General features: G+C 53.3%; 3 protein-coding genes across 3 annotated transcripts; 1 reads left to right on the top strand and 2 right to left on the bottom strand.

Moving 5' to 3' along the window:
• Positions 1-7,859: 7,859 nt before the first annotated feature.
• J4E79_007540 (uncharacterized protein) lies at positions 7,860-9,149 on the bottom strand (the record flags this gene model as incomplete). Its single annotated transcript, XM_049356405.1, has 3 exons — positions 7,860-7,945; positions 7,997-8,269; positions 8,321-9,149. The coding sequence occupies 3 exons, from the start codon at positions 9,147-9,149 to the stop codon at positions 7,860-7,862; spliced, it is 1,188 nt and encodes a 395-aa protein (XP_049209292.1).
• Positions 9,150-12,872: 3,723 nt separating this feature from the next.
• On the bottom strand, positions 12,873-13,980 carry MRP9 (37S ribosomal protein S9, mitochondrial; the record flags this gene model as incomplete). Its single annotated transcript, XM_049356404.1, has 2 exons — positions 12,873-12,964; positions 13,161-13,980. 2 exons carry the CDS (start codon positions 13,978-13,980, stop codon positions 12,873-12,875), a joined length of 912 nt encoding a protein of 303 aa, XP_049209291.1.
• A 320-nt stretch (positions 13,981-14,300) lies between these two features.
• On the top strand, positions 14,301-19,142 carry J4E79_007538 (uncharacterized protein; the record flags this gene model as incomplete). Its single annotated transcript, XM_049356403.1, has 5 exons — positions 14,301-14,330; positions 14,394-14,583; positions 14,760-15,497; positions 15,548-15,822; positions 17,256-19,142. 5 exons carry the CDS (start codon positions 14,301-14,303, stop codon positions 19,140-19,142), a joined length of 3,120 nt encoding a protein of 1,039 aa, XP_049209290.1.
• Positions 19,143-19,350: the final 208 nt, after the last annotated feature.

Below are 19,350 nucleotides of genomic sequence, written 5' to 3'. Positions count from 1 at the left end.
AAACTTAGTAGCATTGACGATAAGCTGATGATTGCGATTGTTCGTGTCGCTCGTTCACAGTTGCCACGGTAGAGTTCGGCCAATTTGCAGAGCAGCTAACATGGCACCTTGTATAGTCTCGACGTCGCTGCCTCACTCTTCAAAGTTCATGCGGGGATCATGATGTCTCTAGCCGTCGAGTTTGGGACCGAGTAAGGATTTGTCGAGAGACCCCGTAAGCAGCTAGCGTCGAGGCTGTGTCGCTCCGCCGATGACGCATGTCATACCAATAACACGACCGTGCCAACAACCACGCTGCATGCCTAATCCTCGCTCGCAACATGAAACGTGCCACATAGCGGGCGGTGCCAAGTAAGCAAACAGCAGCAGTAACAGTTGAATAAGATCGCGACACCTATAACTCCTCCCATTGCTCACAAAGCCTCCGTTTCCTACGCTCGCTCGCTCGCTCGTTTCGTTGTTTCCTTCTGCCGGTTCTCCTCACCACTCGTTCCTCCGGGAGACCGGCTAACACGGCATCGACGCCCATCACCAACAATCGCGATCATGGCCCCTTTCCAATTCGGAGATTTGGGCACAATATGCAACTATGCGAAAGTTAAATACGAAGAGCGGGCTGAGACGAAGAGGCGCCGCAGCAGCTACAGACGCTCGTCCAGCGACCCCACCATGAACGCTACTATACGCAAACCCCACGGCAAACTACACAAACCGCCCAAAATACAGTCGCTACATGAAAGAAAAGAGCGCCCGCGCAATAAGTTGCAGAAATCTAGACCGCAGAGTGTTGTTGGGGTGGTTCGGCCGACTGTTAATTTCTTCGCGCTGGAATACGATCCTTATCCGTATAATACGCAGCCGAGTCAGTTTTTGGGCGTCTACTCGAGTATCGATACTGTCACGGCGACTGCTTTTCGACATGGCGCGTATACGTTTTCAAGAGAAGGGTTGCTGGATGGAAGCGAGTACCTGAGTCCGACGGGTCGCATCAAGATTGTCTCGCACGCTATACAGAGTGTGGGTGTTACGGCTGCGGTGCCGGGGGATAGGGCCAGCAAGAAGTTCGACGATGGGGTTATGAGGCTGGATATTCCGCATCCGCTCAGTCAGCCGGCGCCGCGGTTCGATAGCCAGCAGGATCTCGACACGCAAAACGGAAGCAAGGATGCGGTCTTCCTGGCGCTTCACGAAGGGCCGCAGAGTGCGTACTGCATTGGGATGTATACGAGCAAGAGTTTGGCTTGGGGTGCCTGTTTGAAAGATAAGGCGTGGCTTGAGTGGTCAGACCCGCTGACTGAGGAAGAGAGGACGGTCGAGGAGAATGACATGCCGCGGATCTCTGCTAGGCTTGCGGGAAGCGGACGACATGCGTGGTTTGTCAAGCCTTTTGAGGTTGACGGGAGGTGAAGCGGACGACCGAAAATACGACATCACTCATGCTCAGCACTATGCGACGTGCCAGCCGCATACTCGCTACGTTACCTCAGCACGCCCGAAGAGCATCGATAGGCGAGCAGATGTGCAGCCTTCCGACATCACGCCCATCGATCACAAAACACGGCGGAAGGCACTAATACATGTCCGAAGCCGCAAATATCGGCGACATACATTATCCCGATGTTTTGGACGGCCATGTGCTACGTATGCTGGCGTCCGCAAAATATCGACGCGATGATGAAGGTCATCATCATGTACATATTTAGTCGAGGACATCCAAAGTACCTTTGATACAAAGCATGGTACCGATACGTATCAGACAGCAGCAGCTCGGCAAACATAACTCGGCTTTTGTTAGGTTTTGGTGAAACCGGTGTTCACTGGGTAGATAAAGGAGAACGTTTTTAGAATGTACAATAGATCCCTTTTATAGACTATAGCACATTGCTGCCTCGGTAGCTTTTCTCGTCTTCGCTCACTTATGGCTTCCCATGACAATGTTCAGTCTCTCCAGAGGAACATGGGTACGGAGTGTCTGTCTTTTGGTGAACCCTGTGGAAATCATACTACTGTTACAGCGGCAATCTGGAAATGACGACCTCATCTCGCCGCCGACATACTTTCTGTTCCATGATCTTTTTAGAATTGCCCCGCCACAGGTCATACGTTTCAGGTTTTAGATTTTTGGTAAAGGAAGTGGTGGTAATGGAAGATGTGAGAAGAGTAGAGAGTCGATTTATAGACGACGTGGATCGAGAGACCGGTGCATGAATCGGAAGTTTTGCATTTCCAGGCAGGACAGGAAACCATACGAGGTTGGTGTCCATCCTTTTGGTCAGAAGAGCAACACAGACACTTTCGAGAGGCGGGGTAGCCTTTGGGAACCCGAGATGGAGGAGACATTAGGTTCGAGTAGTTTACTTTTAGACGAAGAGGAGATGCCGCTCGACATTAAAGCGTTTGGTGTTCTGTTTTGGACGGAAGAAGACAGGCACGCACATTCAATCTTTGATGACTCGTTTTTGTGATAAAAGAAGCGGGTAGAGGTGTCGTCTCTTCATCTTGCCGTGGATGTATTTATACAGCGCATCGTGCCGAGACATAGTTGCGGCGTATAGGATTTTGGAAGAGAGAGGAGAGTCGACGCGACATTTCACTTTCATTTGGAGATTTTGGTCGAAAAAAAAGAGGAAAGCCACATGCCACATTTTGTTTGATGTTTTCATATCAGAGTGTGGAAAGGTGTCTCGCTCGCTTCTCGCAGAAAGTGAGTTTATATACCATTCTGCGCTAATGATGAAATTGACGATCTCGACATGCAAGACGACAGAGCGGCAAAGCTGCACATGAAGTTCTTGTTGCAGTGTTTTTCAGGCGAGCAGGCGCGACATGGGATATTTTTGGTTGGGTTTTGATCGGAATAAGAGGGCGGACACATGGTTCTTTGGGGTCATGTTTTAGATACAGGGGTAGAGGAAGATGTCCTCGGTCTTACGATCAAGAATGTTTTCATATACCATTTGCGATCATCGTATTCTATCCATGCGGATTTTGGGTAGACGGAAATGTGAACGCGTTCCAAGTTGACACTCCCACTTTGGAAATCCTTTTTAAGCGGCTGACAGTCGGAGGATTCGTTCGTGGCGTCGTTGTTTTAGAGAAGGATTGGAATGTGAGATAGCAGTCAGAAGCAAAACAGATCCTTCTCAGCCCATGTGCACTTCTTTGTCTGATTTAGAGAAAATCCGCCGACATAGGTCAGCTCGAACGCTCGTTTTGGAAGAAGGCAAAAGCCACATACAAAAGCTCGGAGATGGTTTCGGGAAGGCGGCAAAACACACATGCGAGCTGTCTTAGCTACTTTTAGAAGAGTAAATTTCCAGATATGCTGGTGAAAGAGAGAAGAAGAAGCGTTTCAGGCGAGCTTATATAGCTGTCTCCAGGCCCAGCCTCTTCGCGAAACGTGATCATGTGGACGTGGCAACTTGGTGTGCTCACATAATAATATCCAGAACAGCTTTTGGAAAGCTTACAAAGCCAAGGAAAAGAGGGGCGTAACCTCCAATCCATGGGTTTTGCGACAGCCCCTCTTCATGAGCTGCATGTCTTTTAGTTTTGATCGCTATGCGCTGTGTCGTGTGCGCAACACGCTGGAGGACATTAAAACAAATGGGACATTGTTTGTACAGCCACTTCCGTCATGTTACGTTTCTCGCAGGACTTTTGGTGTGTCGACACTCCGCATGAGTCAAACATGCGATGTTTTAAGAGAAAAAGAAAAGAGCGCACACATATGATCCTTCCCATGGAATTGAGAGGAAAAGACAGCAGCACATGTTGCTTCGTGTATTGAATTTTAAAGAGTAGGCTTTGGAATGTAGTGTAAGACAGTACAAGGGAAAAGAAGTATAGAAGCTTTATAAAGCCGTCGTTGGCTCAGATGAGTGGGACGAAGGCGAGCGAGGAAGGACATTTCGTCTACCCATGCTGGTTTTTGGAGGGGAGCGATCTTCTCATGCAACTCCAAGTTTGTAGTTTTGGTTGAGCCGACTTTGGAGTGTGGGTTGGAAGACAAAAGAGGTGTCAGAATCGCAAGACTTTATACACATGCTCGCTGGTAGCTTAGAACTAACTCATATCCAGACACAGTGCAACAACATGTGCGAAGACATTGTGGTACTCTCGATACCTGGGCGATTAATGACAAGTCTCGCTGCACACATGCCTGTAGCTTTTGCTGCCTTTTCTGGCGCCGCCAATTCTAGACACACGCTTTTGGGACGTTCTCCGAGTTCTGCTGATCATGGCAGGGACAGCAAATATTTTGATTTTGAGAAAGCTACTCCACAGGCAGCTTCATGTGACAAATCATCTCTAATTTTGGGAGACAGCGCAGAGGCAGCATGGTCCGAGTATGCGCTACTTTTGGTAAACAACATGAGGACAATGTTGTGGTAAGGGAAAAGGATAAGAAGTAACAGTTGAAGTGTTTATATACACATCGGATATGCTATTGGCGGCCAAAGGTACAGCTGGGTTCACAGTTTTGTTTGTAGTTAATGAAGGCACAGCAACTGGGAAAGACATGCCGTCATATAGTCAGAGTTTTGATCGAAGCCGGCAACAACATGATGTGTTCGGATCCTGATTTTGAAGTGATTGAGTGGCCAACAAGTCGAATTCCGGTTCTCATGGGTAGGATCATTGCATCTTTTTGGTAGCTTAGAGGATGGCAGAACAAACATGCTGACGAAGCTATCGTCTTTTTGAGGCGGCGAGCAGAACACACATGTTTGCTCCAGTGAGAGTTTTGGAGAACAGAAGTAGTGCCTAAATGGTAGATGAGAGAATAGAGAAAGGGTTGGAAGAGTGGTATTTATGCTAATCGCTGGACGTAGTAGGGTGTGCTTGGCACGCTTTTGACGCAGGTCGATGATCTTGTTCGAATACATGGAATTGTTTTGGTAGCTTTTTGTTGGTGCTCAGTTGCGAAAACTCGCGCTACATTGACATTATCGAGAGCATGTACTTTGAGAGCTCTTTTGAAGCCCTCCAATGCTCTTGTGATGGAGTGTTTTGATGATAGCACCAACGAAAAAGCAAAGGGTCTTTGAGTGTGATGATGTGAAAATCGTGTTACTCGAAAAGAATACATCACACATCGGAAACATAACATTGGCCATCGTTTTCTTTTACACATACATCATGTCGTCAAAATACACCATTGGCTCATGTTGCTGACACGATCAGTGTGACTGAGTGTGCCGACAGCGTCTCGTATTGCTGACTGAACGAGAGTTTTGTGGATACCGCAATGTGGCGACGCGGGTACAACATGCGACTTCCCGAACGCACGCCTAATCCACCTGCAGAACCGGGTACGACACCAACGAGGTCCTGTGCCTGGTGGCTGCCACGCCAATATGTCAGAGCTTATAGTTTCCGAACCTGGATCGCCAGAGGCGCATGTCAATCTGTAGGTGGGCGCCGATCGCCTATTGATATCGCGGCCCGTGCGACGTATACGAGATATGACTATGGTGTTGTTGTCGCTCAACAACCCGCGATCGACATGTCGTGGTCGTTTGTAATATGGCAGGGTGGTCAGACGGACAGCGGAGGGTAGAACAGTGTCGGCTGAGCGAAGCGGCCGTCGTTTCTGCAGCGATCATGCGCAGCAAAGCAGGAGTGCGGTATGGTTACCAGCCCATGGGGTCTGTACAAGGTAGCATATTCTGATGGGTAATTGCATTGACAGCTCGCGATGGTGCAGGGTTCCACACCCCCTTGCGTAGCCATGTGTTCGAGAAGCCGGAAAGATCGCATTTTCTGAGTTTCCCCTGGCGCTATCGTGATGGGATCACGAGTCAGATGGGCGCATGTGTATCTCGACAGAGTGTGGTCTTCCAATGATCCCACCCTTGCATCACGCTTGATAGGCAGCCTCATGCGCTCGATCGACCAGGGTGTGTCCGTGTTGAGCAAGCAGAAAGTATGCCGCTTGGGGCTTGCGGAGAGTTGTGCAGCCGAATGCAATGAAGCTGTATCGCGAGATGCAAAAGGTGGCTGCAGGATCGAAGGCGTCCACACTCGCTGCTTCTTCGGCGTTCATGTACAATTGAGGAGCTGATGTGCTCCCAGGGCCAGGGAGACGAGCCGGTCGTCTCCCGCTATCAGGGTCCTCGGCTGCGCAATCATTGGCGGTTGATCTGGTTGCTGGATCTCGAGGCGTCCCGGTGGCTAAAAGACGCGAGAGTGATGACTTCAGCCCATCACAAAAGCAGGTGCGTACCCTGGGCGCAAGGCACGCTCTGTGTTAGGGCATATCAATATTACCAGGGCAAATTATTGAATAATGATGGAAGCGGGGCAGTGCGACGGCAGCGCTTCACGCGATAATAGCCACCGCGTCCTCTGCAAGGCTTGGTCCCAATTGCGAACGGACCTGTTTGAAGATGAAAATATGAAACTGCGAGTGTCAATTACTCAAGCGGGGTAGCTGCAAATATTGAGATGCTGCACCTATATCCCGATCTCGTAAGATCGCCGTCAGTGTTCAATAGCCGGCATGCGCCATGATGTGCTGCAAGGTCTTAATGTCCTTGTGATAAGATGTGATCACCTAGAGGCGCTTGTTAGCGATGATTGTGGCGCCTGCGTCGATCCGGTTTTCTGTTCCCGTAGCTCCAGCTGGAGGTCAGATCTTGCTTTTGACACGGCCCAAGCCTCAAAATATGCGTGAGGCGCTAACACTGCGTCGCCAAGTCGCCGTGCATGATCGCCTTCCCTTTATCGGCTCAAGGCGTCGAATGATGAGTAAGTGCAGCGGATGCCTTCGCATTTGTCAACATGCGAGGCTGCAATGGCGCCTGTGGGTCGAGTTGGGATGCGTAAAGTGAGGCGAGAAGGAACGGATACCCTTGCGGACCAGGGAAGGTACGACCAGAACTTGGAAGAGCGACTCCACCATATAGAATCCTTCAGAACAGCGCTTCAGTTTACCTCGGGAACAAGGATGTCTGCAATGAAGCCATGTAATTCTAGTACAAATTCTATACTACAGTTGCTGCCCAACCACGTCGTTGCATCGGACCCGGGAACCCGACCGTTGATGACAGTTGTCGTTCCCGCCCTACCACCTCAGGCTCGGAGAACTGCCTCGTTGCCGCCCAATGCGGAGACGAGGTGTTGTTCTCTGGTCGAGACTTCGAGTGTCTTCGTTGCGAATTCACCGGAAGCTGCGAGGGCGCAAGGACGATCCGGTGGTATCCACATGCATTCGTGCCGGCTCTATCGATTGTCCTTCCACCTCATTAACCCATGCGTCATAATACACTCCGTAAGATATCCTCAGCGCCCGCGCCGGATGATCTGTTCCAGCATCAAAACCCAATAGCAAAAGCAGTCAAGTACAGATGCTCGTAGATGCACGTATCCATGTCGTCAACATGAACCATGCGTGCCATTGCGTTCGTACCATAACCCTTCCCCACTTTTCCCCAATGCGAACACAAAAGACGAACAAGAGAATGGCCTGAGAAGAGGCTGAAAAAGAAAAGTGAAGACGTGACTCAAAGCCATAATGCTCGACGACTGCGAAAAACCATGGATGCAAATGTTGGACAGAAGGAAAAACCGATGCAGATTGACTTCCGCAAGAAGCGGTCGATGTTCCTCGGCGTCCCAATGGCTGTGGAAGGAAAACCAATACGAGACACCCTGAGAACAGTATATGTACAAAAAGAAGCAAGTGAAGTCGTCTCGAATGCGCTGGATGAGCGCGTAGTGCGGGTATAAGCGTGCGCATGGACGGTCTGTAGCAAGCCTCTCGAGATGAGGGTCAATGCGCTGACAGGATGGCGCTCGGGAGCGGCACTGCGATCAGCCACGAGGAAGATCGTCGCGACTAGAACTTGCTAAGATCATCGCCGTCGCGCTGTGGAGGTGGGTCGTTGTACAGATGGACCAGCGCCGACTTCTTCGAGGAGGTCCATGCAGGAAGTCAACACTGCGCAACGTTAGTATTGTGATCAGGCAATGAAGGCAATGTGGTACTGACTCGCTACGATTTCCTCTTCCCATACTCCCATTTGGTAGTCAACGAGGCCGTGCTTCTCCATGCTGTCGCAGTTCTTGACAAGTTGAGTGCCCATCTTCTCGAGGAATTCCCAATCGATGAGTGATTTGGGAGGCTGCGGTCGCTGGCCCGTGGTGGTCATCTCCTGCGTCATGGTCTTCTGCTTCTGCAGCGTGGAGAGCCAGCAGGTGTTGAACTCTTCCCACAGCTGCAGGCGCTGTTGGTAGTAGGTTTCGTCGTCGCGTACTAGGCCTGCTGCGGTCAATTCAGTTCCTCGTTCGATAATGCGCACACCGGGGAACTTACCCAAAGTCTCGGCCCAGTGCAACAGCCAGTCGGACATTCTGAGGAGCAGTGTGCCGGCTTCGGCGAGGCGGCCGTCACGGACATGCTCAAACGTCTTCTTCAGCTCGTTCTGGTAGTTTCGATAGAAGTCGTCGTACTCGTTGCCGCTATTGGCCTGGGGCTCGCTGTAGTTGCCCTGGGAATAGCCGCCCTGGGAAGGCGCCTGATGGGGGTCTGTCATGCCAGCGGCAGTGAAGGCGGGCGCAAGGGCTTCTCGTCCGACCTGAGCTTGGGGAGCGGAATAGCCTAATGAGGGATACTGGGAAGGAACGTTTTGCGCCGCGATGGCAGAGGCAGGTGCGCTCGTGGGCCCGCTCTCATAGTATTGGGGTTGTGCCACGCCAAAGCCGGTGCTCAGGACCTGTATAGCCGAGTCCCTGTTCTGCTGGTACTGTTCCACAGGCTCATACTGCGAAGAAGGCTGCGCCGCGGCCTGGGCGCCCGGCACGCTGTACATGATGTTCTGGCCGTAGGGCGAGTACTGCTGGGGCGCACGCTGGGCCTGTTGTTGCTGCTCGGCGGCATAGTCCTGGGCGCCATAGGCTACGGCAGAGGGCTGAATCGACGAGCCAAACTGTGCACCTTCACCGTAAGCGTAACCGTAACCCTGAGAGCTGGCGCGACTTCCGGAAGAGGGGACGGATGTGGGTGGGGCAGGTGCTGTCAAGGGCGGCTGCCTGAAGCGATCGGGTGCGCTTACCACTGGATACGATGCCTGTGGTGGAAGGAGCGTGCCTTGCTGGCTTGCGTAACCTGAGGGAGTATGCCGTGGCCGGCGGTCATTGTCCATCCCAACCAGCCCGCCTTTATACTGCAGACTGAAGGGGGGTTCGAGAGCCCGGTACCCCGAGGGCGAGACTGGCGGCGTCGCGTAATTGGCCAGCTTGCAGACTTGCGGGATGTAGGTGGTGGAGGGCCGGCGCAAGAGGTGGAGAGGCGAAGGCGCAGGTGTAGTCGACGTATGCGCGGACTGATGGAAGAGATGCGGTTTGGGGCGGGGTGCGTGAGAGGACCAGAAAGAGTTGATGGGTGATGCGGGCCAATGGTGGTAGATGTATGACGTCCGAAATTGGAAGACGAGATGCTCCCAGGTCCAGATGGTTTGGATATAAACACGGCCCTGACGCGTCGACGAGCGACCAATGCAGCCCAATGATGCAGGAAAAGAAGCTCGCGCAAGAGCCTCGGCCAGCCACCAGGATATCCTCGCTCCGCCTGCAGGAAGATGACTGCAATGCAATGCTCAGACGTCCGGGATTGGTCCTCCCGATGCGGTAATGTTGGAGAAAATGTGTGCGCCGTGTGGATCAGCTAAACACGTAGCCACTAGGTGACAGCGAAATTGTCCGGTAGATGCAGGCGTGGAGAACCCTGTGTGGGATGGGCTGGTGGTGAGGCGACGCTTATGCGTGAGATGTTTGAAGGGTAGTCCTTGCAAACAGATCAGTGTTCCAACGAGTCGGACGGAGTAGTGGCCGGCCTAGGAGATGGTCTCAAACAATCTAACGTCTGCGTTGCGGTAGCTCAACGGCCTAAACGTACGCTGGCGTTCTTCACGATGCAGTGTCTTGGGGCGCACTGGGCGAGCGGGAGTACATGCAGAGACGAATGAAGCGTTCGGTCCGAGACAGGACTGAAAGTGCGACGGATGCTAAGATTGTAATCGGATCGGTTGCACTGGACCGACGGACAGAACTGAAAGGCTCAATTATAAGAGGCGAGGGGAGCAATGGCGTCCGTGTGAGTTCGACGTCAGTTCACGGCTGGCGCAGATGCTCACAGGGATGCAAGTGGGGGAGGGTGGTGTGGTCGCCGATGGTAGCCAGGCTGGAGGAGGGCAGAAAGAGACGTGGGCGGGAAGTGATGCAGTCGCGCTACATTGGGAGAGCATCGGGCAGTGTGGGAAGCAAAAAGGAAGTAGTTCGCAAGCCACGCCGGCGAACAGACTGTAAATACTTGGACCAGGGTGTTGAAGCTAGAGGAGAAAACAATGGTGGGTACCTGAGAAGTGGGTGTGGCTGCAGGTCGGGCGAGCGAGGGCTGACGAGTAAGACGACTCTACCAGCTCTGGATGACAGCGACCATGCGAAGTCTCCGATTTCCGATATGGCCAGGGCGGGGCTAGCAGTACCCTGTCTGCCATGGTTACGGATCGCCCATGGTGGATCTGCAGGCGTCTGGGCAGCCACACTGCAGGGCAGCATCGCGTTTGCTATGCGTGACCACTCGATGCCGGCGATACGAGGGCGCTGTCAGCGCCAGCACGACGACAAAAACCACCAACTCCATCGTGGCTTCCTTCTTCTTGCTCTTCGGCGCAACCAGATGGCGATTCCCGCCCCGCGGCTCCACAGCGGCCAAATGTCGCAGCTGGCTGCTGGCCCAGGAACTGCTCCTCTCACCCAGCTGGGCTTGGCGGCAGACAGTGACCACGCGCCACATGGCATTTGTCCGCCAGTACGCGTGAAGAGCTGTAGGACAAAGGGGCCCGACGCACTGTGGGAAGACTAACCTTCAGGAGCGCGTTTCCGCCATGTTTCATGCCGCAGGCGTCCTTCGGCTCTTGAGGCGCCCTCTCCTGCTGCCAAATCACCAAACGGATGTCGAACTTGGATAGCCTCACGGCCGGCAGTGTCTCGTGTAGGTAGGTGCTGACAGGTGGGAGTGAGAAGGTTTAGGGGCTATCTCGGGCTCCAAACTCGATCCGTCCTTTCATCTCTGCAGCGCTGCAAGTTCCCGTCCACGCGCAGGGATCTCTCGCCTGTGGTCGATCTTGCCTTGGGCCACTTCACCCATCAGCCTCACTCGTCGATCCTGATCCTGCGAATGGGGACCTTCCCTTTCGAACTCGTGGACTGACGCACACTCACTCAAGCCGCGGCCTCGCGACCTCGCCATGCCTTCTCCACGCTGCGACTCCTCGAATCTTACATGTGCGGTACGGTGGGGCTCTAGCGCCATCTCGGTCGCTCCTGCCGGCAAACCTCACTGGTTCTTGCCGCGAACCTTCCGTCATTTTTTCAACACGGCACGCTGCAAACGCTACCCACCGCCGTTTATTCAGGCTAAGAGCACGCCTTGCGCTGTCACTGACACCTCAATTGCATGCTCTGGCGCGCCATACGCCGCGCGCGCGACTGTCCGGAACATTGCGCTATGAATGCCTGTTCACGTGCTCACGGAAGACTGCAATCTTCTGGAAGCTTTGCAGAGGCGCACAGCATGGCTCTGCAGGACGCAGCCATCGCGTCACGAAACCAATGTCGTTCAACTTGCCCGCTTTGGTGCGATCACTGTCCAGACGAGTGCGTCATTCGGTACGGATGGCGATCATCAGGTGGCCCTGGCTTTCGCATCAACCTCCACCACCGCGCTTCGTGAAATGATCAAGGACCACGGCGAACATGCTTCGAGAAGGTTTCACTTCGTTCGACAAACGTCTGACTCGCACTCAGCTTCGACCACCTGGCAAAGTCTCGGGCGAATGCCGTGCTCGACCGTTTACGCGTCGTGCGGGACACGCGACAAGGAGTCAAACAGGGAGCTTCCATCTCCAACGAAGATCCAAACGGCAGCCCATCTTCTAGTGCCAAAGTCTTCTCATGCCTCCTGCCACCTAACGTTTGTCCGCGACATGATCCGGAACGACCGAAAAGCAAGTGCAAGCGGATATAGCACAGACGTCGTGGTTCAAATATCATTGGCCGCCCTATGACCATGTCCAAAATAGAACATCGTGAAACGAGTCAGGGACGATCACCGCAACTCTGCGCCCGCGATCAGCCGGTCATATGTTGACTCTTGTCGCATGTGCCACCGGCAATAATAATTGGCCTGAGCATCTTGCTGTTGCAAAACTCACAATGCACATTTGCCTATCTAGGGTCTTGGTCGAAAAGCAGTCATGAATGCGAATGCGAGTTTAGCGCAAACAGAAACACATCAGGAAGGCATAAGTTATCGCATCAGTATTGAGTGCATTGCGTGCTGGTGGTGGCGCAGCCATTCATGCGATGTACATTTGCTTCCTCTTAGCAAAGTGGTCTTCAACAGCTGTCAGGAACGGACCGAGAAAGCAATAACAGACAGTAGTGAAGCAAGGTTGAACCTGCATACTTGCTCGACATGAGACTGAACCAGGGAAGAAGCATAGTCAGCAGGGCAGAGCGGCACAAGGTTCAAGGCCTTGTGTTTCTGGACACACTTGATCTAAAAGCATGACCCTGTCCGGGCAATGCCGCACCAGATGAGGATCGTGTGAGCACATGGCCGTTTGGGTTGCGACATTGACAATCAGGCGAAGAATTGGTCATCTCCACGTGTCGTATGTACAGCACCCTGTTCCATGCAAACAGCGACAAGGTACCGAGAGTAACATTAACACTTGCTTGGACATACACGACGAAATCGAAGCACATTCAACAGACGGCGTCTTGACATGTCTCATCTTACACTTGGCCAGGCTGACACTGCACACGACTAGCGATAAAAGGATAGTATACACACAAGCAGCTCATCGCTTGACCCAGGTGGGCATCTTTCGCGCCTTGACGTGACCTGGCTTCTTCCTTTCCACCTTCCTTGGGTCGCGCGTTATGGTTCCAGCTAAGGAGCAGTCAGCAATTGGATCCGGAATGCGCAGGCGAGACATGTTTGGGATCATCCAGGGGTGTTGACTGCGTTTTGAGGCGTAGACGTGGGCATGTGTCAGCCGCGAGGGCTGCATAGACAATGCTCATGGAACGACAGAACAAGCAATGCTGGATTGCAAAAGGCACGGATAAAGAAAACATCGACTCACCTCGTCGCAGCGCAGGCTTCAGCGCGGGTTCATGGACCAGCAATGACTTCGCTACAGCTAGAGTCATTGCTTCCGCCTGGCCAGTCAGGCCACCACCCTGCACCAGAGCAAAGACGTTGTACTTGTCAAGACGCTGAGTAGCCTTGAGGGCCCAGACAGCGCTCTCGCGGTGATGCAGCCGCCCGAAGAACTCTGAGAGGGACTTGCCGTTGACGAGCACTTCACCCTCGCCTTCTACCAGCCAAGCCACAGCAGACGACGTTTTTCTCCGCCCAACGCCCTTGGCACGCCCAAGCTCATCAATCACGCCAGGCTTCGGAACAATGTCACCGGGCTGGTTGGGCTTCTTGTACCGCAGCATCGCCTGCACAACCTCGTCGGGCATGAGCGCGGGGTGAATGCAGTTGAGTCTCCGCAGTATTTGCAGCATCCTGTGATAACGCGCCGTCTTTACCGGCTCGTTGGTCATGATGCGATACTGCTCGATCGTCTTCCAGGCCACCTTGGGTGCCTCTGCGGGCGGTATAACAGGCAATGTAGCGACTTTTCGAAGGAGAGCGGACAGGGAGAGGAAGTCGTCGGTGAAGGTGGGCTTTGCGCTGAAGTAGGACGGCGATGCTGGGACGACGCGCAGTGTTCGTAGCGAGTCCTTCTTTTCGCCCTTCTTGCCGCTGCCTTTTGTCGTCGCTTCCAAGTCGATTTCGGGGGCCGCTGTGAATGGTTCCCGTATCTCTTCCTCTGTAACCTCTGCACGTCGCACGGCTGTCGTCGAGATGCATCTCCGTACTGTGGGTTGGAAGCTCCGTTGAGCATATCGCATCGTGCGTTCGCACTGGGGCCGCGGTCGACTCCCCAGGGCATCGGCTGCCCTCCAAAGACTCCTTGAAAACTCCCTACTTGCCATTGCGCCTGTGGTCGACAGCGAATGCACCGTGGTAGCGCTGTCAAAGAAATGCCACCTGCCACAACTGACGACGATGGATGCACGAGCCACCTGCAGAGGCTTAGCGGCTAGACTGAAATTACGTGGACTGTGCACGCAAAGTTCCTACAGCCCCTCCCTCAACCCAACCAGCTTTTTCTTCACAACTCCTGTCTTCCACACACTGATTGTTAAGCTCAACCACGAACTCTACAATCATGTCTTTCGGAAAGCTCTACAGCTACTCGGTACGTCGTCGCACACAGGCACGCGAAGTCGCACCGCAATGAGTCCTAACAGCAAGCCAACAGGGTAACCCGCGTACCACCTCTCTCCTGGCCGTCGCGAAGGAGAATGGCCTCGACATCGAGTTCGTCGACACTGAGCCAGCCAAGGGTGTCTCTGAGGACTACCTGAAGCTCAACAAGCTCGGCAAGGTTCCTACCTTCGAGGGCGCTGACGGCTTTGTCCTCTCCGAGTGCATCGCCATCGCTGTCTACCGTAAGTGCTACCCCGCGCGTTCGCTCCTTCTCCCTGCATAATATGATGTCGAATGTTATCATTCAGTTATCCCTGTCTGAAAACTATTGTTGAAAACTTACTATTCTGATTTGCCTCTACCATATCTACTCCGTCTGTCCAAATTTTGGTGGTGACTCAGAGCTGACGGATTCCAGTTGCCTCGCAAAACGAGAAGACCAGCCTTCTCGGCAAGACCAAGCAGGACTACGCCACCATCCTGCGATGGATGTCCTTTGCCAACACTGAGGTCCTCTCCCCCCTCGGTGGCTGGTTCCGCCCCATCCTCGGCCGCGACCCTTACAACAAGAAGAGCGTCGACGAGTCCCAGAAGGCCGCCCTCAAGGCCGTCCACGTCATTGAGGAGCACCTCCTTACACACACCTACCTCGTTGGTGAGCGTCTGACTCTTGCCGACATCTTCGCCGCCAGCATCCTTGCCCGCGGCTTCCAGTACTTCTTCGACAAGCAATGGCGCGACTCCAACCCCAACACCACCCGTTGGTACGAGACCGTCTACAACCAGACCAGCTACTCCGCTGTCGCCCCCAAGCTCGAGTTCATCTCCGAGGCGTTGAAGAACGTCGCACCCAAGAAGGAGGGTGGTGAGAAGAAGAAGGAGCAGCCCAAGGCCGCCCCTAAGCCCAAGAAGGAGGAGGCTGAGGAGGAGGAGGAGGCACCAGCTGCCCCCAAGCCCAAGCACCCTCTCGAGGCTCTGCCCAAGGCCACATTCGTCCTTGACGACTGGAAGCGCAAGTACTCCAACGAGGAGACCCGTGAGGTTGCCCTCCCCTGGTTCTGGGAGAACGTCAACTTCGAGGAGTACTCCATCTACAAGGTTGACTACAAGTACAACGATGAGTTGACCCTCACCTTCATGACCGCCAACCTGATCGGTAAGTCAAATCACCTGCAACTTATATAGTCACATTGCTAATCCCTCCAGGTGGTTTCTTCACCCGTCTCGAGGCCAGCCGCAAGTACCTCTTCGGCTGCTGCTCCGTATACGGACAGTCCAACGACTCCATCGTCACCGGTGCGTTCATCGTCCGTGGCCAGGATGCTCTCCCCGCCTTCGATGTCGCCCCCGATGTCGAGAGCTACGAGTTCACCAAGCTCGACCCCACCAAGGAGGAGGACAAGGAGTTTGTCAACGACCAGTGGTCGTGGGACAAGCCCATCACCGTCAACGGAAAGTCCTACGAGTGGGCTGACGGAAAGGTGTTCAAGTAAACGCTTCGCCTTCTTTTTGAAGTGTTTGCTTTGATTTATGATGCGGATGATTAACGAACTGGCATGGGTATGGATAGGATGACGGATGAGGATTCATGAGATCACGCTGGGCAGCCCTGGTGGATCAGTGATACTGCCATAGCCGTTAGAGGCTCAAAATGCTGCACAAGAAGTTCATGATACCCAACACATAATATTGTCTCGATACTGTGACGTCTGTTCCAAGGTTGTACTTTTGCTCTGCTGGTCTCGTCATGTGCATGTGATAGATCTCAAGCGCTTCCAAGGTTGTATGCGACTGCGTTCCTTATCGCGCACTCAACAGATAACGAAGAGTTTGTCTTCCCTGACACTACGTTGCCTAGCAGGTGTCAGGTGTTCTCAACCCCAGATCTGGGCTCGAACTGGGGTGGGGCCAACAAAGTCGTGGCTTGTCGAGCCGAGCCTATCATTGGTTGTAAGAGACAAGGAAATAGCCCTAGCCAACCGCCGAAGCCGTCCAACGAAGGCTGGAAAGAACGGCGGCGTGGGCAAGCGCATGAGGCACATGCATGTCTTTGATCCTCGAGTCCTCACCTCGATCTCCATCTTGTCAACTTCTACAACACTGAACCGCGCCGAGATTGCGGCCCCGCGACGGAACTATCACGGTGACATTCGCGCGCACGGCCAAACACAGCCATCATCACAAGGCACGCCTGAGCTGAGCGCGGGCGTATTTGTCGTCATTCGCACTTTGATTTGCGACAATCGGTACCTTTTTCGCACAACGGAGGAAGAGCTGGAATCGGAACATCAGGATTAGCGCGACAAGAACCGCGCAATCATTGTGCACATAATTCCGGCTTCCTGCGTTATCAGTTGGTGGATCGTGCTCCGGACGACGGAACGGCGGCCATCGGTTCACGCAAGTGTAACGTGCAACGGTAACAGAACAAACTGGTGATCTGGCTTTGCGCTACGGAAACGCGACGCAAGGATTGAGCACAAGAGTGGTTTCCGGCTTTAAAGGTGGGAGGTGCGAAGAAGAGGGAGAACGTCCTCGTTGAGTCTTGACGCAAACAGAAGATTCTAAGGAAAGAGAAAGTGTGTTTTGGGACAAAGAGCAAGCAAAACCGGATTGTGCTTGTGCATCTGAAAACAGCTTGGGGAAGAGAGGCTAAGAAAATTTATCAGTCGAACTGGAAGAGGAAGACAAGAGGAACACCAAGGGAATGAAAGAAGATAGCGCGAGGGTGGTGAGGAGATCATCTGGAAATTCGGGGGAACCTGCGATTCAGGTCATCTGTCTGGTAGGTCATTCTGTGCTGGTTGTGTTTGTCGATGTGGCTAGAGGCATTCTCATATATGCATCAGATGTCGCCAATCGTGCAGGTCGACAAGCAGATGTGCCGTCTCGCAGTAGAGGCTAACACGAACAGGGCTCTGGAGGTGGACCAAGCGAAGACAATGTCACGGGCTTCCTCGTTCGATCAACAGCAACAAACTGGGCTAAGAACTCCGTCATAGCTGTGGATGCAGGCTCCCACCTTGCATCGATTACCCGCATACTTGGTCAGGATTTCCCGCTTGTCTCCGACCCGGATCCAGCATTATCGACCCCACATAACGGTAATGGAAATGGGAATAGCAGTGAGGCGCATATAGAGTCGCCGTCGCCGGGCACTGGGCATGTCTCGCTCTCCGACGAAGATTCTGGGCCTGAGACACCGGATTCTGAGCAGGATGTACCCGTCACAATTACTACGCTGAAAACTGGCGCATTCGCGGGGTTACCTTTCCCACATCTAAGTGCCAGGGCAAATGCGCTACATGTTGTGAGAGAGCACATTTCGACTTATCTCATCACCCATCCACATCTCGACCATGTCTCGGGCTTCGTCATCAATACAGCAGCTTTTCACAATACATCTCGACCAAAGCGGTTAGCAGCACTACCATTTACCGTCAACGCGATCAAAAACCACATCTTCAATAACATCATCTGGCCTAACCTTACGGACGAAGATGGAGGCGTGGGACTAGTAACTTTCCAACGGCTTGCAGAAGGCGGTAACATTGCTCTGGGTGAAGGAAGCTCAAGAGGCTACATCGAAGTGTGTGACGGCTTAGGAGTCAAGGGCTTCAAAGTAAGTCATGGCCACTGCATGCAGGGGCCTGGCCATGTACACCGCGGATCGAACGCCAACCTACTGGAGACCTCAGATCGGCAAAATGCAAACCCTTCTCAATCGTATGGTCAATCAGACGGACTTGAAGGTCGTTCACAAAGCTTCTCCATGACTACACAAAGCACACCCGGCACTCCAGGTTTTAGCGGAAGCACAGAAGCCGGCCGACGAGCCAGCGGTGTCACAGTTCCTCAACCCCAGCAACCGCAATCGCAAGATCACTGTGTGATCGATTCAACCGCCTACTTCATCCGCGCCGAGTCTACCCTTACAACTCCGAAACGCGAGATCCTCATCTTCGGTGACGTTGAACCAGACTCCCTCTCACTTTCCCCACGTACACATCAGATCTGGACGGAAGCAGCTCCGAAAATCGCGGCTGGCACGCTAAAAGGCATCTTCATAGAAGTCTCATATACGAACGCGCAAGCCGACGCCGTACTTTTCGGACACTTAGCACCCCGCCATCTACTCGAAGAGCTCAGCTCCCTCGCGACCATGGTAAAAGACAGCAAAAAGCAGCACGAGCGCGACAAAGAAGAGCTCCGCTCACAGAAAAAAAAGAAGCGGAAGAGAGCCAGTGCAAGCAATAACCTCCAGCTTGAAAGCCTGACGTCCGTCGAGGGCGGTAGGAAAGTCAAGATGGGCGGCTACCTAGGTGGAGTAGGCAAAGGGATAGATTCCCCAATCTCGACAACAAACCACTCGCAAACCGACGATGAGACAATGAGCGACTTCCCGCTTTCGAGGGGTGACACGGGGACGAACACGCCTGTTCCTTTTCCACCGCCACTGCAACATCATCAGTCTATGCAGCGGCAACAGGATCAACCACAGGATCAACATAACGGGACCCCCGGGCCAACTCCATCTCATCCTTCCGCACCAGCAGCGTTCGGTCTGTCATCCGTCTCCGCTGAACATAACCGCGCTATGCTTTCTGCGGCATTCGATTCTCCGCTCAAAGGCGTCAAAGTCGTTATCATCCATGTCAAGGATTCCTTCATGGATGGGCCGCTGGTTGGCGATCAGATTCTGAGGGAGCTGAGGGAAGGGGAGGAAGCGCTGCAAGACCAAGGGAAGGGCTTGGGGTGTCAATTTGAAGTTAGCGCTGCGGGAGAGAGTTATTGGTTCTAATGGGCATTTGAGTAGGGTTTGGTCAGATTGGATTCAAGATGATCGGGCTAGAGAGGGGTGTGGTTTGGCGTTTTGGGAATGAGCTTCGGCTTTGTTCTGGGTGATTCTTGGTTACTTGAGAGTTACGATACATTTATGTGTTTGGGCGGCTACTCTGAGTATTTGGGGGAAAGCGCGTTGGGGTTTGGGGATATATGTAGCATCATGA

Source organism: Alternaria viburni (assembly GCF_023758015.1).
Source record: "Alternaria viburni strain BMP 2772 chromosome Unknown scaffold_16, whole genome shotgun sequence".
NCBI lineage: Eukaryota > Fungi > Ascomycota > Dothideomycetes > Pleosporales > Pleosporaceae > Alternaria > Alternaria viburni.
The sequence above is the reverse complement of the archived record's forward strand: the minus strand, read 5'-3'. Positions and strand labels throughout refer to the sequence as shown.